At 41.1% G+C, this 18,633-nt stretch overlaps 2 protein-coding genes across 2 annotated transcripts; both read right to left on the reverse strand.

Annotated features, from left to right (window-relative positions):
- Position 1: 1 nt before the first annotated feature.
- LOC145894742 (uncharacterized) lies at positions 2–3,602 on the reverse strand. The gene is made up of 4 exons (XM_082983389.1): positions 3,318–3,602; positions 2,528–2,704; positions 1,956–2,327; positions 2–1,496 (listed from the first exon to the last, which is right to left on the reverse strand). The coding sequence occupies exons 1-4, from the start codon at positions 3,518–3,520 to the stop codon at positions 1,235–1,237; spliced, it is 1,014 nt and encodes a 337-aa protein (XP_082839515.1). The 5' UTR covers positions 3,521–3,602; the 3' UTR covers positions 2–1,234.
- A 2,807-nt stretch (positions 3,603–6,409) lies between these two features.
- LOC145894178 (phosphatidylcholine:ceramide cholinephosphotransferase 2-like) lies at positions 6,410–18,397 on the reverse strand. The gene is made up of 10 exons (XM_082982669.1): positions 18,299–18,397; positions 17,992–18,113; positions 17,500–17,676; positions 17,080–17,221; positions 14,613–14,705; positions 13,192–13,384; positions 10,951–11,068; positions 9,453–9,606; positions 7,727–7,893; positions 6,410–7,543 (listed from the first exon to the last, which is right to left on the reverse strand). Exons 2-10 carry the CDS (start codon positions 18,109–18,111, stop codon positions 7,358–7,360), a joined length of 1,350 nt encoding a protein of 449 aa, XP_082838795.1. The 5' UTR covers positions 18,112–18,113; positions 18,299–18,397; the 3' UTR covers positions 6,410–7,357.
- Between the last annotated feature and the right edge of the window lie 236 nt (positions 18,398–18,633).

Genomic DNA, 18,633 nt, shown 5'->3' on the forward strand with positions numbered 1-18,633 from the left:
TCTTTTGTTTATTGGATCCTGGCCGTTGGGTACAGAAAAGCAAAGACAGCATTGCCAGAGCAGAAATCAACATCATTAAAAGTGCATAGAAATACATTGATTCGGTATACTGCCTCCAACACATGGGCGTTTTTCCACACAGAGCTATGGTTTAAAGTTGTTATTATAGTCACCATATTAATGGTTTCAAAAAACTGTACCGAAGACGAAGCAGAATTCTGCAACACGAAAATTTAGCGGAATTCTGCAACACGAAATATAGCGGAATCCTGCAACAGGTTTAAGTTCAAAAAACGTAAAACAGATTGTGGAACACAAGTAATACTTAGCAATAAACAGTGAAGGTACAGAGAATTCGCAGTGTTATATTTTCTAATTGCTAAAGTGGCTACTTCTCTAATACCCCTTTATCGTATGGGTTGAAGTGCATTTCAGTAAGCCAAAGTATGATTGAAGCATTTCGTCAAGGTTTACCTTGAGTAAAGTTACCAAGCCCGAAAAAGATAAGGTGTTATGTGACCATTATTACGTCACAATGCTTACAGTTTAAAGCAAAACAAGCATCAAAAGTTACAAGGCGCTAACGAGAAATCCCACATTGCTAAAATCTTAGGCGAGTTGCTTGAAGTAAATTACAGCACAAGCCAATTAACATAAATCAAACTGTTGGTAAACATAAAACTGCAAAAAGATTAAAATTAAATAAAAAACAATTAGGCCGACAATGGGAGTTTCTTGTGCTGCAACTATTAATCGCTTATTGTATCTCGCATGAAGTTAGTGCTCTTGGACAGGGGAATCATACGTTGTGCATGGAACGTAAGCTATGTTTTACACACGTCTGTGGAGCGCATATTTCCTCAGTTAAATGCCGCAAATATTCGGAGAACGAAAAACTGTCGCAGTGAATCTCAGAATATCACAAACATGTTTAGGAAATGATTGTGTGGTGTTGCATAGCAAAAACCCAATGTAGTTTAATACTAATTTTACGAACTGTTTCATAAAAATTTTCAAAAACGAGCTTCGACGTACGTCTCGCCAACTAAACCAATACTAGCTTTTTCATTAAGAGGGCATTTAGCAATACCGTCGCGACTGGTAAAGTGCAAAGTCATGGTTAGTCGACAAATCGCACGCTCGATCAACTTCAAAAAACGCGACTCGATCGAGATCAAAAAGTTTGTCCTGAAATTGAACAAACCCTCCAAAGACTCATGCAGATTAATTGGAGTTACACAGCACTGGAATGGGTGTTATCGGGGTCCGTTACGGTGATAAGGATGTTCTTTTTGCCTTGGGGTCCTGGAGGAGCAGATGAGGATGAGAAAGGTTGTTTGCATGTCTCCTCGTTTACAAGAAGCTCCTTCTTCTCGGTTCCCTTCTTGAAGTCCGGAGGACACCCGTATTTTTCTCGGACGCGGCAAACCACCACAAAGATGGTGAAGTAAATGATGGGGAGAAGGATAACCAACACGTGGAAAATGGTGACTTCGCTGCGCAACAAAAACACTTTTGACGAATTGAGTATGAGATTTTAAAAGAAAGTTACTTTCCACATGTTAGGATGTGTTTTTTTTAGGCTGATAGCGACACATGCGCGTTAAATACTTTAACCAATATGAAAGATTTAAACTTATATAAAAAAAAGTATCACGTAATCGTTATCGCGTTTAAGTCCAAATATTATGCTATACAGACCAAGTGGTATATTATGATATTAATGAAGATGTAATAGAGACAAAACAGTTACTAACAGACCAAGTTAAATTTCATGCGATCTGATGTAAACCTCTGGTTTTAATGTGTTGGCGCACTGACAATGTTAATAGGGTATTTACATAAGATACATACACCATATACGCTTGTTTGCTCAAGATGTGATTACAATAAACCAGATAAATGCAGCAGCCTTTTTATGGAAAGGATATAAAAAGATAACAAAAAATTCTTACGTGCAAAGAAGCGGGTCCTTAAACGTGGGCGCGGCGCCAGTGTGTAATGGCTCTGTAACCAAAAATGGTTCCAATTCCAAGCTTTTAAACACCAGTGTACTGCTCCACAATGGCAAGGTTGACCCGTTTGAGTGGTAGTCGAAACTGGTAGATATGACCAGCGGGACGTTCACGACTGTTGTGTTGCACCGGTAGGATCGTTGAACGCTGACTCCGCCGTTATGCAAAGGACCCGACGACTGTGGCATGACTTTCGTCGAGGCCACGATTTTTGTAGGTGGAAGATGTACTCCGGTGGCTGCGTGAAAGGACGCTGTGACGTTGGCGATTTCTATGGTGATGTTGCTGATTTTCCAGTTACCCGTGTCGCACCTGTAAGTGAAAGTTGACGAAATAATGGCTTCAACGTGACTTCTTTGAATTCTTTATCGATTTAAGCTAAAATTACGCTTTGAAATACAGTATATTCCAAAACAGCACGTAGTAGTTTCATATTTATTGTACATTGAAACAGTATATTTGAGCAAACGCAATGGTCCATGTCACACAAAACAGAGCTTCAAATTACCAACCTCAGGCAATACTGGTTTTGGGCGGTCGCGGCAGTTGCGTGCGTCCTGTTCATGTACATCCACATGGTGACCCCGGAAAAGTGCAATTTCAGCAAAGATTGAAAGTTGTTGTCACAGAAACTTCCCACGGTTGATGCGCTCTCTGGCACCACCAACTGCACCGTGTGTGTCCCAGTACTGAAAGTTTTGGAAAGGTTAAGGCTTTGGTTGATTGTTATCCGACTTCCTGTTTATCACTGGCATTGGACAACAACAGTGCCTTTGGAGAGTTTAAAGAACAGCGAAACACAATCAGGCGTTATTTATGTTTCGTCGTAAGTGGTTAAGACAAAGCGACGGTGAAACGAATTACAACACAGATACTAAATGGCACAACGAGAACGTCCATTAATCAACGTTGTTTACTGCACGTCAGTGTGTGTGGCGGATGTTCACCAAGACACGTACCGTATAAGTGCAGCAAGGAGTATATGGTTTATCACTCAACAAGTTTGTGCACACACAATTCACCAACAGAAGGAAATGCCAAAACACATTGACAAGTGTGTCCGCTAGTGTAAAAGCTAGCACAGTGCCACTGTCAACAGCTGCACTGATGAGACCTTACAGGCGTGTACACACCCAGCCTGCAGCTTTTCAAAACAAATTATCAATGTATTTGTGACGTATGCGTTCTACCATAATGCATAAAGCATACAATAAACCTTTACATATTATATATATTGCAGCGTGTTTTATTTGATTTCCTCTCAAGTTAACGACGATACGATTATCAACAATGTATACTAACCTGTAGGTTAAAGATATCGAGGCTTCCATTCTGGCGAGCAAGCATGTCCTAGAAACTTGAGTGTTTAGAAAGTCTCTTCCATAGATTGTGAAAAACGGAAGTGACGGAGTAGTCCCGTGACTCGGCGCCACATTGCCACTGGTGAAAAGTGCATTGTGGGTCCAAGCCAATGTCACAGCGACAATCCAAAGATTAAATTCCATATTCCGTGCTAAATTTTATTAAACTATGTCACATGGCCAATCTAACTGTTAAAAACAGAAGCATTTGTGCAACAGCCTTCCCAAACCTGCAGAATGCGACAGGTAATAAGGTCAACGGGGTGGGTTTCACAGCTCATGGCCAGCGCTTGGTATATCGATTTTGCAAGCTGGACTTTAATTGTAAAACCGGCGTGACATTGATTTTCGATCTGGCGTACTAGTACAGTCGTCGAGGATTTCACATATTGTAAAGGTTCTCCAAATACTAAAACACTACTTGAACGATGCTTTATTTCATGTCATTTTGATGTATACGTCAATAGGTGTTGAGCCAGTTTTTTTGATCCGCGTGAAAGTAGGTCTGCTTTATGGCGTAAAACCCATGGCTTCCAAAAATACCAACCGCAGACATTAGGTTTTTGTGGAAACCTTTTCAAGCGCATCATTGCACGTTTTCTTGCTGCTGGAGCAGAACAACCACCTATTTAACTACTTTTAGTTTTGCTAAACATATCACATACAGGGTAAAGCCTAGCTGTTTCTCGAGTTAACGTTTGTTGTGGCGTTTTAGTGTGCTGTAAAAATCACAGTACATTGTAATACATTAGAACCAAGTAGCCTAAAATCAGTTCAGCTCACCAAACGCCAGTTGTCAGTTGAACTTGACATAAGCAACGTTGCTCAAAAACCAAACACGTTCATCAGTGGATTGCTACTGACAAACACTACCAAAAATAACACACTGCTTGCTTCAGTCTAGCTGACCTTGGCGCCATGCAAGGTGAAACGCAGCTTTTCGCCGTCATCTATTTATCGTTCATGCGATGAAACCTACGCCGCCATGTGACTTGTTTTCGGTCTGTGTCACAATTTTTACGAGAACGCCATGAATGAGCAAACACTATTTCCAACGATCAGCCAACAGACACCCACGTATTTGAGCGGAAATTTTCCGACGGCGTGACTAGGCAAAGGTTCTCTTTTCTAGCCAGGCCAAGCGTGATTACCCATGCGACTATACGCTGGAATACGGCTAAACCTATGTTAACCAAACCGTACAATCCATTGCTACTAACGTTTTTTTTAAAGTTTTGCATGTTGCCTATACGAACGTTTAGGAATGCTAAGACCTTAGGGACTGCTGTAGCAATCTAATGATTTATTAATAATAGCGCAAACGCCAAGGTCGGTCCTCATTCATACTAATAAGTTCATATCCCGAAACGTTACTTGTCACAAAGCTAATTACATTACTGACGAATTCAGCACCCTCTAGCTCCAGTCAACCTTGCCCGACTGACTTAAATTCGAACAAATTTTCAACCCCATTTTTCGTTTTAACACCAATACAGCAGCTGGCTCATTTTTCACACCTTGCCTAAGTTGCTGGCTTACGTTATAAGTCCTATCCATAGCTTCCGTTCTTTTGCACATGGCTATGTGGCAGTATGTTGCGATATACAAAACAATCATCGATTGATGGCTGTTCGTTCAGTAATCAATATACGCAATAAGCACCAGCCTGTCGTAATCAGCAAATATTACGGTCCTTTAAAATCCTCTCGAAACGATATCAACCTAAAACGTACCTAATATGCATAACCCAGTTGAAAACTCGCTTAATTCTGTCCCACTGCGAACGTGATATGCATGAGCTGCCAGCAGGAAATGATACGGCGAACAGCTCATATCAGCAACCACCGCGCGATCGAAAAGCATCAGCTGAAGGGAAGCCACTCTTTAGATAAGCTGCCACCCATTACCCACATATAGAGCGTTCCTGATACTTACATAATCTTTCTGTAGTCCACGGCACTAGCGTTAAACATTAATGACCGGCAAACAAAACATTCATTGAAACGACTGTTCCAGGCAGTCTGTTAGGCGACTGGCTTTGACAGGGCTTAAACAAGCGGTGAACCGCACTGTTGACATAATGGCCAGTATTACGTCACACATTTGAAAACTGTTACGCTTCTGTGACAAGGCGTTTTCGTAAGAAAGTACAATATTTACTGTTGAAACATTGCCATCAGTAGCGTTAATTAATCTCAGATAGACAACATTTGCCAACAGCTTTGCGTGCATTTGCAGTGTAGGTAATGTTTTCTAACGACTGGTTGAACTGTATTTTCACATCCATCTTAGATAGCGGTTTTTGTGTTCACTGTATCAATTATTTCCAGTGCTGCTATACCTATGTATATTTTTCTAGATTTCTAAGAATCGTCCTTACTTTTGGAGTGAACGTCCTAAAACTAATTGTGTCCCTTTTTGTTACAAATAGCTTTGTTTTTTAGGTATTTTAGCTCGATCAATGTTGGATAAGTTGTGTGAAATAACAGGGCTGGGAGACGTCAACCCCTCAAACTTGGTAACACAATCCACCATGTTCAAATTTCCATAAAATATAATCTTGCAGCACAATCATATTCTTTTGCCAGTCGTTCTTATGTTAAGTTCCGTGTGTTCCGTTAAAGCCATTTTGTAATTAAATGTTTTATTTAGTAGTAAGTAAACATCTTCTTGGTTTGCTGAGTCGTCAACCTACAGAAAATCATCCTGCCCGCAGCCGCTTTACTAATTGCAGAAACTGTGTGGTCCGACGAGTGTAATATATTATGGTGAATAATTATAAGATAATTTCAATATAATGCCCTGAATCCACAAGGTTTAATAAGAAGACTATAGTGAATGGAACAGAATTGTCTGTGGGAAAATAGTGGGCCTGCTTAGACCATAGCAGAGTTTGACTTTAGCCCTCTGGTACGTGGGTAAACTTTGCCGACCCTTGCATTACAACATCGGTTTATAGCATACAGATCTTGGGGATAGCATACAGATCCTGGGGATCAAAAGGCAGACCACAAAGACGCACATAAACAAAATTGGTAGACCTTTGTTTGCGAAATAAAATGCCACAGCCATTAGGATTTATATACAGAAAAATGCGAATGAAAAACGGCACTCAACACACAAAGAACATAAGACTGATGCAGGTGCACCATTAACCTAATTTTGCAAACCAGCAATACCGCCCTCTTACGGACTAGCCAGTGAATTTTGTTTCCGCTTGGAGGCGATAGAGCAACTGGTTTTTTTGCGAACAGTATTACGTGTAGGTTACAATTGCGAGTAGAGCACGGGTATTTTGGTGGAAACCACATTAACACTGAATCCTTTTGTCGAAACAGCATTGTCGAAGAAATACTGCTATCGGCGTAAAGTCATTTTCAGAATACACATCCACACGGAAGTTTTGCTGGGCAAAACCATGGAAGGAATAATTTTTTGCTGACGTTGGCCGCAGAATCAGGACAAACACAACAGTATTCGGAAAGAATGACCAACGCCCACGCGGAAAGCTTGGTTCTAAAATAAATAACTTCGTTCCCTACATATTGGCAGCCAGCAACAACATAACTAAACTAAGACAAATTACAAACGCTAAAAGGGCTAAGTCACAGGTAAAAACGATAAAACGCGAATAAACGGCCATTTTCAAGTTATCACAGTAGCGGAAGGTCGTCAAACGATTTAATGACCGTTTTTTCGTGCGTCTTCGAACAACTTTAACGAGGTCAATTCACATTGAAAAGCCAATTCACATTGAAAATGAAGTCTTTTCCTGCCGGGACAAGCAAAAGCAATAATTGGACGCGCACGAGATCGATGAATTCAGTGAGTGTAACAGGACTGGGATTTTGACCTGTAGTGAACCGCGTCGGGGTTACTCTAGAGCAAACCCCTGAGCGTCGCAATAGAACGTCAATGTCGTATTGGGAGCAACAGCCTTAAGTTTGTGGCATCGATCGGCTTTCCATAGTTCATTCCAGGTCATACGCCTTTGATAGGTGACCGCCGACCAGAGATGGCGCTGTTGCGCAGTTTGCGGGGCCACGGAAGGGGCCATTCGAATTGGCGGGGAACACCGGACGCGCTAACGTTGCCTTCGAGATAGCGAAAAATGGGGAACCACCAGGCTCGAGAAAGCATGTTTGTGTTCGTTTCTTCCTTCAACGCCTACAGAATATCAACACTTAAAAATTGACACAAATTACGGTAACAACTGCATTTTCCTCCCATATTTTACAAATTTATACAAAGCAGTTATGCTCCCAATAGTGGTATATGGCTAATGCGCATGTGGTTTTTATCAGAAAAGTTACATGACAGTGTAACTAAACCACAACAACGAACACTTACCGCTATGTTGCACATGGAATGGTAGGTCCAAAAAATTCGCGTTGTTAGCAAGTAAGCCACAACCACGTCCACCGTATAGTGATCATGGGCCAACAAGATGCAAACTATTCCGGTAGCTGAGAGCAGCCAGCAAGCCCAATGCAACCACCACCAGCGCCTCGGCGTGTCTGTGACGTAATAAAGATGTACATTACGTTTTATCGGCCAAAAAACAAGTACAGTGTCAGGGGTTAAAAACGCTTTTTTTTCAGTTTATAGGCCGTATTTAACACTGGAAAGTACCCTATATAACTATTTTGATGGACAAACTGAGTTTATGACGGGTCCTATGGTATACACGTGGAAACCATATAGATCAAAATCTTTTTACCTGTAGGCTATGGTTGTATTCGTAACCAGGGCCTTGATTTTTGTTTTTTTAGGCATTCTAAGCGTTCGACACGAGCGGCGTGAAAAACGTTAAGTTATACAGTGGCTCAATCAATAAAGAAACGTTAAGTTATACGGTATACAGTATCACGAACACACCAACTCTATTGTAACCAAACTCCATAAATTGAACTACTACTGTATATTCTTTTACACAATAATAATTTTTTGTGAATTTATTAAGCCATATCAGTCACGCAAATCCTGCAGCATTTTCCTACTTCCAAAGATTGGGCGCCAACGATTTTCCTATTGACATTTAGTTGTAAATTTCTGCTGTAGAAGCTGGTGGCAGAAGTAGTTAGAAGCTGGGTGTTTTTTTGTGTTATTTGTCTGTCATTAACCTATTTTTTTTTGGAAATGTCACAAAAAATAAAAGCCGTTTCGGACGCAATGTCCTAAAGGAAATTGACTGGTAGATTATTCGAGCGTCTCATGGCTAGGCGAAAATGCCCTTTGTGTTGCCCCGGACGTCGTTTTTATAATTCTCGGCGAATCGTTTTCAAGCGGACGACGGTCGAAAACATTATATCGTAAATGACCAAAATGAATTGACAATGTCCAAAATTTTTGCTGGCTTTTAGGTCATTTAACAGAATTTTTTTAGTGAAAAAAAACCCACGTACGAAGACGTTGGTGCTTGTAAGTCGGAATTGCAAACCGCAATGATTTTGGGAGAAATTTTTATTTTCAGTCATTATCAAACAACAGCATTAAACTGTTTGGTTACTCAGCGTTAAAAGCTTAATTCCATTATCGTTGAGATACTATGTTACGTTTCCAAAAAAATAAAAGCATGCAGGAAAGCTTCTATTTTTCGTGAAAAGCTTAGGCGTATGTAGGGGTTGTAAGTAATCTACCCTTTTGTGAAATATTTTATTCTGTTTAGATAGCTCCAAACAAACGCAATCAAAATTACATTTTTGTCAAAAAATTATTTTTTTGTTGTAACACCAGCACTTTTTTTAAAGTTCAGCGAAAAACCGCGTTGTGCTTAAACTGACCATTGTTTCCAGAGATGGAGCATTGTTACCGAACACGTGGCATTGTTACCGAACAAATGCCCTGTTACGAAACTAGTACCATTTTTCGTTCAATCTAATGCTAAAAGACATGCAATGTTTGGATTGAAAACTACGCCAGGCCGTTCTCATGTGTTAGTTACCAGAATACGATATTTTTCCTGTTCGATGCCCACGATAACTTTTCTCTCCATGTTCGACACGCAATAAAAAATTAACGCCCTGGCCCTATCCGGTCAAATATTATGTCCAAGTAACAACAAAAGCGTACTTACATTCGTGGATAGTGAGGTATGACACGACGAGGATGATGGTATGGCCACTGAACAGATAATCTCCACAAAGGTGGTGTGAACCAGTGACACTGAGACCTCCCCCGAAAAGGAGTCCGGCCGCTCTCGTCAACATCACAGATATGCTGCCGTGGGACTGTGGAACAACGCACAGCCGGTTAAACATGTCTTGTGAAGGAATTGCGTTGCAACCACAGAAAGAATGCCATCGCTGGTAACGTGAGTTTCTACTCTTTCCAGTGAAATTGTCAACCGCACGATTTCTTGTGTTGTTTTAAGACTTGACCTTATTCGTAACAAGGCGTCCATTTTTAGTCATTTACAAGGTATTTTAGACACAGGCGTTCGTGTTTTTAATATGTTTTGCCTCAAACAACGGTAAATGTTGGCCTTTTTCGTACCTCTGCCATACTCAAACAACCATCCAAAGAAACGCCAAAGTCATTTCGAAGCAAACGTGTTTAACGGGTATGACGTCGTCACGGGTCAAAGTCGACCACGACGAATGAGTCGAACCAATCGGAGGAAAGGATGACCCATATGAGTGTTTATCGTTATTGAGAGTTTTCGCAACGTCCGCCACATTTCGGGTGATGAAACACGTGGTCACAGATGGCTGAAATTAGACTGGAGAGCTTGGAAATGTACGTCAACGGCGGTTTACGATTTTGCGAAAAAATCGTAAATTCGTGCGCAAAGGGAATGACGACGCATATAAAACCCAGTTTATCGTCGTGTTTGAAGAGTTAAATCCACTATAATCACGCGTAACTAGATAAATTGACCGTAAATTTAACAATGAAATATATTTAAAACCAACTTGACAGTCCAAGAGGCTTAAGTAAAGGCCAATATCAAGGCCAACACATTGATAAAACCCAAAACGAACTGCTTGCAAGCCATTGTTTGTATAGCTGTCTATGAGAGGGTCTGAGCAACTACGACGTGTATTCAAACGTGAAGTCAAAGAACAAATGGCAGCTGCTTTTTACAGAAGGTGGCTGTGTCGGGGTCTTTTGAAACCGGCGCCGTCGAATGAAGTATCCATTAACAACCGTTGAATAAAAGCGATCAAACTTTAGAAGTAGACAAGGCCTTTGTCCTCAAGCTCCAATGAAATTGCCTTATTTGATTTGAGGTCGTAACGACACTGGAAATCACCAACAGAGTATTGTCTCTTTTTTTATTTTTATCCCTCCAACCACGAATTTTCGAAACTGCATGGTTGACTGCCCAAGTTCCTTGAAAAACGCGAGGTGTTGAAGCGTTTACTTGGCATACACAGGCATTACAGCCCAGATTTTGACCATAGATTAGAGTTCATTGTTTGGTGTTATGTAAGAAACTACTTTTCTTACAAACACAAAGACTTACATCCAACAATGACAAAACGACTCTTCACAAATCATGACATATCTCTGCTTCTTTAAAGGCATATACCTGTCCTGCCAAAAACGTCATAATATAGGGAATGCATTACCTTTGGAGCGCACTTGAAATGGAGACCAGGCACCGGTAGAGTTGTGACGTATATGGTGCAGGATCGATAAATATACAAGGTGCCGAGAATGAAAAAGATTCGTCTGGCGATAATGAACCTGTATGCAGAGAGATTGAGATGATGCACAACGTTAACGCAGTGTCAACATATAACATTTCTACGTTAGTTAACATATCTCAGAACTAAGGGTATCAAAAGAAAGGTATTCCCAGGATTTCCTCTTAATCTTTCATTATGCGGCAAATGTTGATAAACTTTCAACCACGGGGGAAGTTTTCCAGTTTCTTACGACGTTACAGGAAAATGCGAGTACATACGACACACCAAGTTTTCGTACAGGCCTACATATAGATGTTTTAGCTGCAAGACCGATGGCTGGTCGGTATAGGTGCACACGACAGCAATATTAAATCTGGTGACCGCGCATAGGCCAACAGCACCAGAGCTTCTCACGCCTTTGTTTTGCGACTGTATTTCAAACGTGAAATTTGTATGCGACCCCATTAAAAACAATTTCTTGTGCGACCCCTAGTAAACAACTACAACTGAAAATATGACATTTTCCTTACAAAAGTCAATTTGTATCGCGATCCTAAAATTACATTTGGCGACAAAAAATGCGGTCGCGACACACGGTTTAAAGAAGCCATGTTCTACATGACAATAACCTAATACGTGTTGAAATGAGAGGTAAGGATAGTCACATGATCGGAACCTACGTATCAGGAAGTCACTATAGTTTATCAAAGGGTTAAGACAAATCTATGTACGCCAAGACTGTTCTAGCAGAACAGCAAGGTCCGCGTTTGTGAAAGCCTGTCTACACAGCTTACGGCCGATTGATCCATTGCGTATTTAAATCATACCCCGCAATGCAATAACTTTCTGTAAAAGTCGATAAATCGTGGGCAAAGACTGCAGCCGTGCGGGGCGTGCAGGTTGTTGGACTTTGGTTGTGTTCCAAACTCGGCTTCCAAGTTAATTCGTGGGGCATAGGTGTGCGTTGCGTTGAATGTAAATAACAAAGTTAACGGCCCACGTTTGTGTTGTCATTAAATTTCAATTTGAAAAGACTGGCTCGGTGCAGTGGAAACTCCACAGCGATGGGCTAGACCAGTTGACCTAATTGTTTTTTGGCTTTGCAATTGGCTGTGAACAACCACGACACAAGCGACATGAGAAAAAAGACAACTTTTTTTATTAAAGCTTTACGACGATGCTGTAATGTCCACGATCGCCATTTATATATGCCGCAATCGTTAGGCGCAAAATCAATACGCTTAGATTTTGATCAAGTCACTGGTGTTTCGGACAATAGGGAAGGTGCGAATGTGCGAGCAGATTTACATTTTCCAAAAAGCACGTCTCGGAGAACCCACAAGGAAAGATGTATTGCACACTTTTCGCGTCGCAGGTATTTTAGGCCTTTTCGTTGGTCGTGCCGTGTTATCTTTGGAGTGGGCGTTCGTTTCGCCCCAACGATTCGAATATGGTTTATTACCAATAGGCGTAACGCAGTTTCGCTCTGTCGAAATTTGACAAGCTTGAATTACGTGCGGTTAGACGTCAAATGCGTTACCATGCTAACAATCGCATAGCTGTTAGCTGGTAAGCGCAGTAACATTACAATGCACGATGTAAGTGCTGCTCCTGTAGCTGTAAAGTATGAACTTGTACCAACATGTTTTATTAGGGCGCAATTGTACTCCCAGTCGCTTTTAGAAGCTGAACATTCAATAGTACTCCAGTATATATTTACAAGATTAAATATACATTTCATCCATTCAATTGTACTTTGCGGACGTAACCAGTCATGTAAGGTTGCAAAAATGCTGGTTATATACCACGACCATTGTTTACCTTATCCAAAATACATTTATTAGCACTTTACCCGAAATCTATACATCCAACAAGTTTCCATTCATTTAATGTAGTGGTGGAACTGTTTCTACAGCGACGCATTTTGAAAAGATTCACCGCATTTGTGACAAGTCAAGTTTAAATCTATCTCTAATTGTTTACAAGTTTCGGTCGCAGAATGCCGACTTGTTGCATGACAATCTACACGTCGAATAAAATCAGCGATTTCGTTTTAACAGAAAAATCTTTTTATCTGATTATAACTTGATATTTGTTTGAAACCTATCTCCGTGGGCAACGCGAAAACTGCGTTGTGGGCCACTGTTGGTAGACACTGTGCTTAAATTAAACTAACATTACCTGTGCTTGTGGAATACAGATAGCAGGGCTACAATGACTGTGAGCAGCATTCCTATGCTTTCACACACGCTGAACGCCCCTTCGACCCGCCGTGGGACGATATCGAAGAAAACGTCACGTAAGGGAGGTTCTTCAGTCATGTCGGGAACGCGGTCGTGAACTACTTGCAGCATTAGCACGGATACGACAAAACCTGCAATGGAATGTACGTGGTTACCTTGTTGCTCCATAATCTTAAATGTCATGTGTATTGGCTATGCAAAAATATGTGACAGCGCTGGGTGATTGTTACGTTAAGGGGATGTTTAAGCCAAAGGGCAGACACCATATTTGCACAAGCAGGTTTCAAATGTGTAGAAATGCAACACGATACCCTATTAGTCAAAGCAGGAAATTTAGTAGCTTCCGTACCAACAAATTAAACTGGCGCGATCGCCCTTTTGAAAGCAGATATTTGGTGTAAATCCGCATGCAAAGGTTTGGGTGATAGCTTACAACTCGAATGCAATCCGACATGGATACAAAAAACTTTTGTTTTTTGTTTGTCACGGTTGATTTTTGATGATTGAAACGACATACGCTATCTGTATACGCACGTACGTTTACCAAGGCTCGTATTCCATGCATGTAGTGTTCACATGTCGTTACTTGTTATTTAGCAAACCTCGGAATGTGTGATTAGGTCACGCACCAGGAAGAAGTCTCGACGATCAAAAATGCTTAGATGTAGCTATTTCATTTTAAATAGCTAGAAATGAGGGAAGTCGCCCAATGACGATGGTCGCGTCATGCAACAATTTTTAAAACTGGGTCGCGTTTTGACCATCAGGAAACATTCACTACAGCGTTACACCTTTAGCTGGCGGCCGATGGAAAAGGACTGAACAATTTGAAGCGGCCTTTCCATCCACTAAGGCGAATTTAGCACTTTGCACTACTTCACAAATGTATCTCTACCGTATTAAGGATGTGAGACACCTCGCACTGTGTGTATGTTTTGTGTGGGATAAGATCAGACCGGACGTAAAGCGCTCCTTCACCTTAAACTTAGTAACGTGAACGTTTTATTCGTCTGGCGTACCATTTTCCGGGTTTGAAAATGCCTCTGGAGTTTATGGCGAGTTGGTTTTAACACTTAAATTCACTTGGTGTTAACAGACGGAAGCGTCAACATTAGTCACGACTTTTCTCTGTACTTTGATTTATGACCTTGTAACAAATAGTATTGCTTGCATGCGTTTATCAATGTTTAATAAGAAACTTTGTTTGGTTCAATGATGGATGTATTGGATCAGTGAACTATGCTTTAAATACATCCATATTTGCCAACAGTTTCAGTGCTTCACAACGAGTGCGATTCCCCAACAGTGGAAACGTTACCTTGCCAGTGTAGAAAGCTGATAAACCGAGCACACACTTACCAAACATCATGTACGCGAGGCCCACAAGCGTTTTTAGCTTCTCAGCTGGGAATTGTTCATTGGAAGCGTGGGAAATGCCGGAAGTATCATCGCCTATTGAAAGACAAAGGAGTGAGTCTTGTGCTGAAGGAAGAGAGTGTACAATACTCAAGTTCCAACTCATATGTTTGAATTGCTACATATAGCGTGACATATTTACGGACGAAATAAATTACAAAGGCTGACATCACAATCTGGACTCTACCCGCAACGATGTGGTAAAAATAAACAGAATAAGTTATCAAGACGGGGACAAAATAACGATTTGTACTGGTTTTTAATGGACATGTTCCGCTTAGTGCATTGTCGGTATGACTATCACCAAACAACACCCATTAATACAATAGAATATATTACAGCGTAAGCGTGTGTACATGAAACATCCTTTGATGAAGGACTATTTCGGGAAAAAGCTTGGGCTCGTCCACACTATTTGGCCGCCAGTCTTTCATTGCAGGAAGCACTGCGGAGTATCACAGTCTAACAGCGGCATATCCTATTGTCGCGCACTTATCTGACGTCGTTTCAAACCGCAATGGCATTGTGCTGAACCTGTGTGCTCTCTTAAACTACCAGAAGGCAACGGATGGTCTCGACACGACTTAATTGAAAGTTTTCACGTAAAAAAAGTGCATGTTGTTTTGCCGAAAGTAGTTCACAACGCTACATTTATTCAGCAACAGGATTCGAAAAAAGTTGGCTTGACTCAACAACAAACCGTCCGTGGACCAAAAAACATTTTTGCCAAACATAAACCTTCGTGAGTCTAAATTCCAAACAGGTCGTGCGGTTTCACACACAGAAGCAGAAGCGTACTATATATATACTCCATCTCAACGGAACACAAAACAGGTGAAGGTGGAATTTGTCAATCAATAACACAGTGACCAAGATTGTGGTCTAGGGGATCAAGAAGCTGCGTTAAAACAACGCAACCGAGTGAAAATGGTCTACGAACCTACTTGGTTTTCCTCTAAAATCACAGAGGGCGGTTCGTCAGAGCATTGTGACGTCACAATCTCACCAAATTCGCAGCAGACTGAGCAGGAAAGTCGGTGCCTTGAGCAGCACATGATTGGAAGCGCTACAAGAAAAGCTCAACCCAGTGTGATTTGTCTGGAGCAATTGGCTTTCTGATTGATACTTCCTGGATTGGCCGTATACGATCAGCCTTACCTAACTGCAGTTGACTAGGAAACGAAAAACCAATTGGCTTAATGTGTCTTGGCAATGCTGCATAATATCAATAAAACGACGGTCGTCATGCTTTTGAACCACCTGGCACTATGTTTTGTTGTAGTAAAAACACCGAATATCGTACATATGCATCATTAGAAATTCAACGTGTACGATGGCTTAAACAAATATAACGGTATTTATCAAGAGCCAACGTTATGTGAAAACTACCGGTCCGGATTAACGACGCCTGGCTGTATTTGGATTTCCAGTTTATCCACAGTGACACAGAGAACAATGACATCACTGGCGCACAAAAAAAGTTACCATTTACGCTCTGATGCACACTACTTTTAAACTGATATGCAGACAGTACCTAATAATTCCGGTAGAACCATATGCAACTCATTAGCCAAATGAGTAAAATTTACATAATTCCACGGTCGAAACGACAAGTATATACTTATGCAAAACTTCGAATACCCACAAAAACGATGAACTCCCGATTAACCTTGCACTTAGTATATTAAGCAAACCTACAGTCATACTGCGATATAAACCTATCTTCACACACAAACATGCAATAAAATCACTACCAAACCTGAACTAACAAGGCGTTCCGCCGGACCTATATAGCAGTTAGGTGTGGCGTGATCGTGGTACCAACAGGATCGACGACACATTTTTTTGCGACCAAATTAAAAATTTATGTTCCGTTCACTACGTTCAAACGATTTTGGGTTGAACCAGGAGAGAGAAAGGAATGACATCACTGCGATGACGACATGTCTGCTGTGCGGTCAAAAAGTTAATAAACAGAGCGCGCTGGGCATGGGTTGCCATGTATTCTTACTATTTTGCTCAACTAACACCGTCGTTAGACAAGCACAACATGTAAGTAAATTTTTCCTCAATATTTTTCCGAAACACTTCTCTGAATAGACAAACTTGTATGCAAAACCGGACCTACTCAGGCGCGCCATTTCACAAAGCGGGTTCTTACACGTTAAAAGATTCTCATTGCTGGGATAGCGTATCCTTTCACACAAAGGTTTTTGATTCATTGAAATAAAACCGTTCGTTTTTGTTTCATCGATAAACAAAATCGCTGAATGGTGGGGATTTCGAGCAACGCAGTACCGAACAACTTGCGCCTCTTTATGTAAATCCAACGAATAAAGCCACGTTTAAACGGCAAACTGATGGAGCCGACGAAACTGGACTCGGTGGGAAATCGCTGGTACCAACTTACCGGACAAAAGGGGTGTTTTTATGCTGGTGTACTGATCACCGCTTTCCAGCGAGAGCGGCGAATGGGCGTAGCCGTTGGATAGTCTTCCATTTGAGACCTTGTGCTCTTTTGATTCTGAATGTCTGTAACCGTTCCGCACTCCCTGTGGATATAAACCGTTTAAAAGGCGACATTGAACCGGCACTGTCTATTGTGCCTTGACATCTTCGTTTTAATATGTGTAAATCGAAAGCAATGAGATGATCGTATGGGCTGACAAAGCTTATAGCCTACCACTTATCATTAATCTTTTGATTTTTCGGTTCAGGTTTTCTTTAAAGATAGTACAAACGACACAGGCTACTAGGAATATCATTGCATTGAGCACGTTTAAGGCAATGCTGTTGAAAAAATGTACATGACGGTACAACGGCAACTTACGTTTTGCTCCAGCTTTTTCATGTACTTCGTCATCTGGCTTTTACGTAACGTCTCGATGCAAGTGTGTAAGTGTTCCGCTTCGTGGCTGTCCAAAACGTGAAATGGTGATTCTTTCAGGCTACTCGCTGTAAGGGCCAACAGTCGCTCGCCGTCGATTTGACCATTCAATGCGCCAAGCTGCAATAAAATGGTATGGAACTGACTTGGCACAGATAGGGACGCGCTTGACACACATGTCATTGTCAGACACTAGAGCGAAGAAGGGAATAAGGTTGAAAGCAACAAGCAATTGAAGGTTTGCTTTTTTTGTCATTGGACAATTGGACATTGGTATATCTTCAAACATATGACCTCATTTCTACCTTGGAAGTTCATAATACCGAGCATTGGATTTTTAGTGAGTAGTAGACAGACAAGGAATAAGTAAAATACAAGAATTCTGTCTTACTGCAAAAGTAAAAAACAAACTTGTCAGGTCGTGTGTTCTTATACCTCATATTCTTGATATCCGCACTGACGTAGCCATGATGCCACTTGGGTGGGTGTCCAATGGGAGACGTCACCTCTAACTACTCCATCCTCTTGGACATTTATTATAGCATGGTTCGACATTCCTTAACAAAGGGAAAAAAATTTTGGAATCGTTCCGCCATACTTCACATTAAACCACATTTAGGACGCAAGTGTGCCACATTGGATCAATACAACACTGTTTGTAACGAAAACAGCATGCGGTAAAGTGTGTTTGTTTGCAGTGTCCTATTAATTAAACAATTGACAAACAAGCAGTCATACTAACCTGATGCAAGCCCTCCAAAAGCTTAACACTTCAAACATAAATTGGCATGCAGTTGCCTTTTAAACTGTCAGCTGACGCATTTACGTTACAATGCGATCTATAAGAAGAACAAAACGTCAATGGCGTACTGGGAGATCACAATACTACAGTAAAAAAGCATTGACCGGATTAAACGGTCACGTAGTAATTGAGAAACAGGCCCATAAGCAGCAATGCTAATAAATAATTCGACCATCACCGATGATATTTCATAAACAGTTCCTTACTACACGTAAATCCAACATGTCACTTGTCGAATTCACTGCTATATTCCGCCGTTTCTATCTTTGGTTTTG

The sequence above is a fragment of the Ascidia mentula genome, chromosome 3, assembly GCF_947561715.1.
Source record: "Ascidia mentula chromosome 3, kaAscMent1.1, whole genome shotgun sequence".
Lineage (NCBI taxonomy): Eukaryota > Metazoa > Chordata > Ascidiacea > Phlebobranchia > Ascidiidae > Ascidia > Ascidia mentula.

Bases quoted from the DNA above. Each gene is read 5' to 3' on its own strand.
- LOC145894742 (XM_082983389.1), bottom strand. From the start codon at position 3,520: ATGGAATTTAATCTTTGGATTGTCGCTGTGACATTGGCTTGGACCCAC. The intron at 2,705-3,317 runs GTTAGTATACAT...CAAAACTTTCAG, and splicing joins TCGATATCTTTAACCTACAG to TACTGGGACACACACGGTGC. The intron at 2,328-2,527 runs GTTGGTAATTTG...TTTCACTTACAG, and splicing joins CAAAACCAGTATTGCCTGAG to GTGCGACACGGGTAACTGGA.
- LOC145894178 (XM_082982669.1), bottom strand. From the start codon at position 18,111: ATGTCGAACCATGCTATAATAAATGTCCAAGAGGATGGAGTAGTTAGA. The intron at 17,222-17,499 runs GTAAGTTGCCGT...TTATATCCACAG, and splicing joins TGAAAAAGCTGGAGCAAAAC to GGAGTGCGGAACGGTTACAG. The intron at 9,607-10,950 runs GTAATGCATTCC...GTTGTTCCACAG, and splicing joins ATTTCAAGTGCGCTCCAAAG to TCCCACGGCAGCATATCTGT.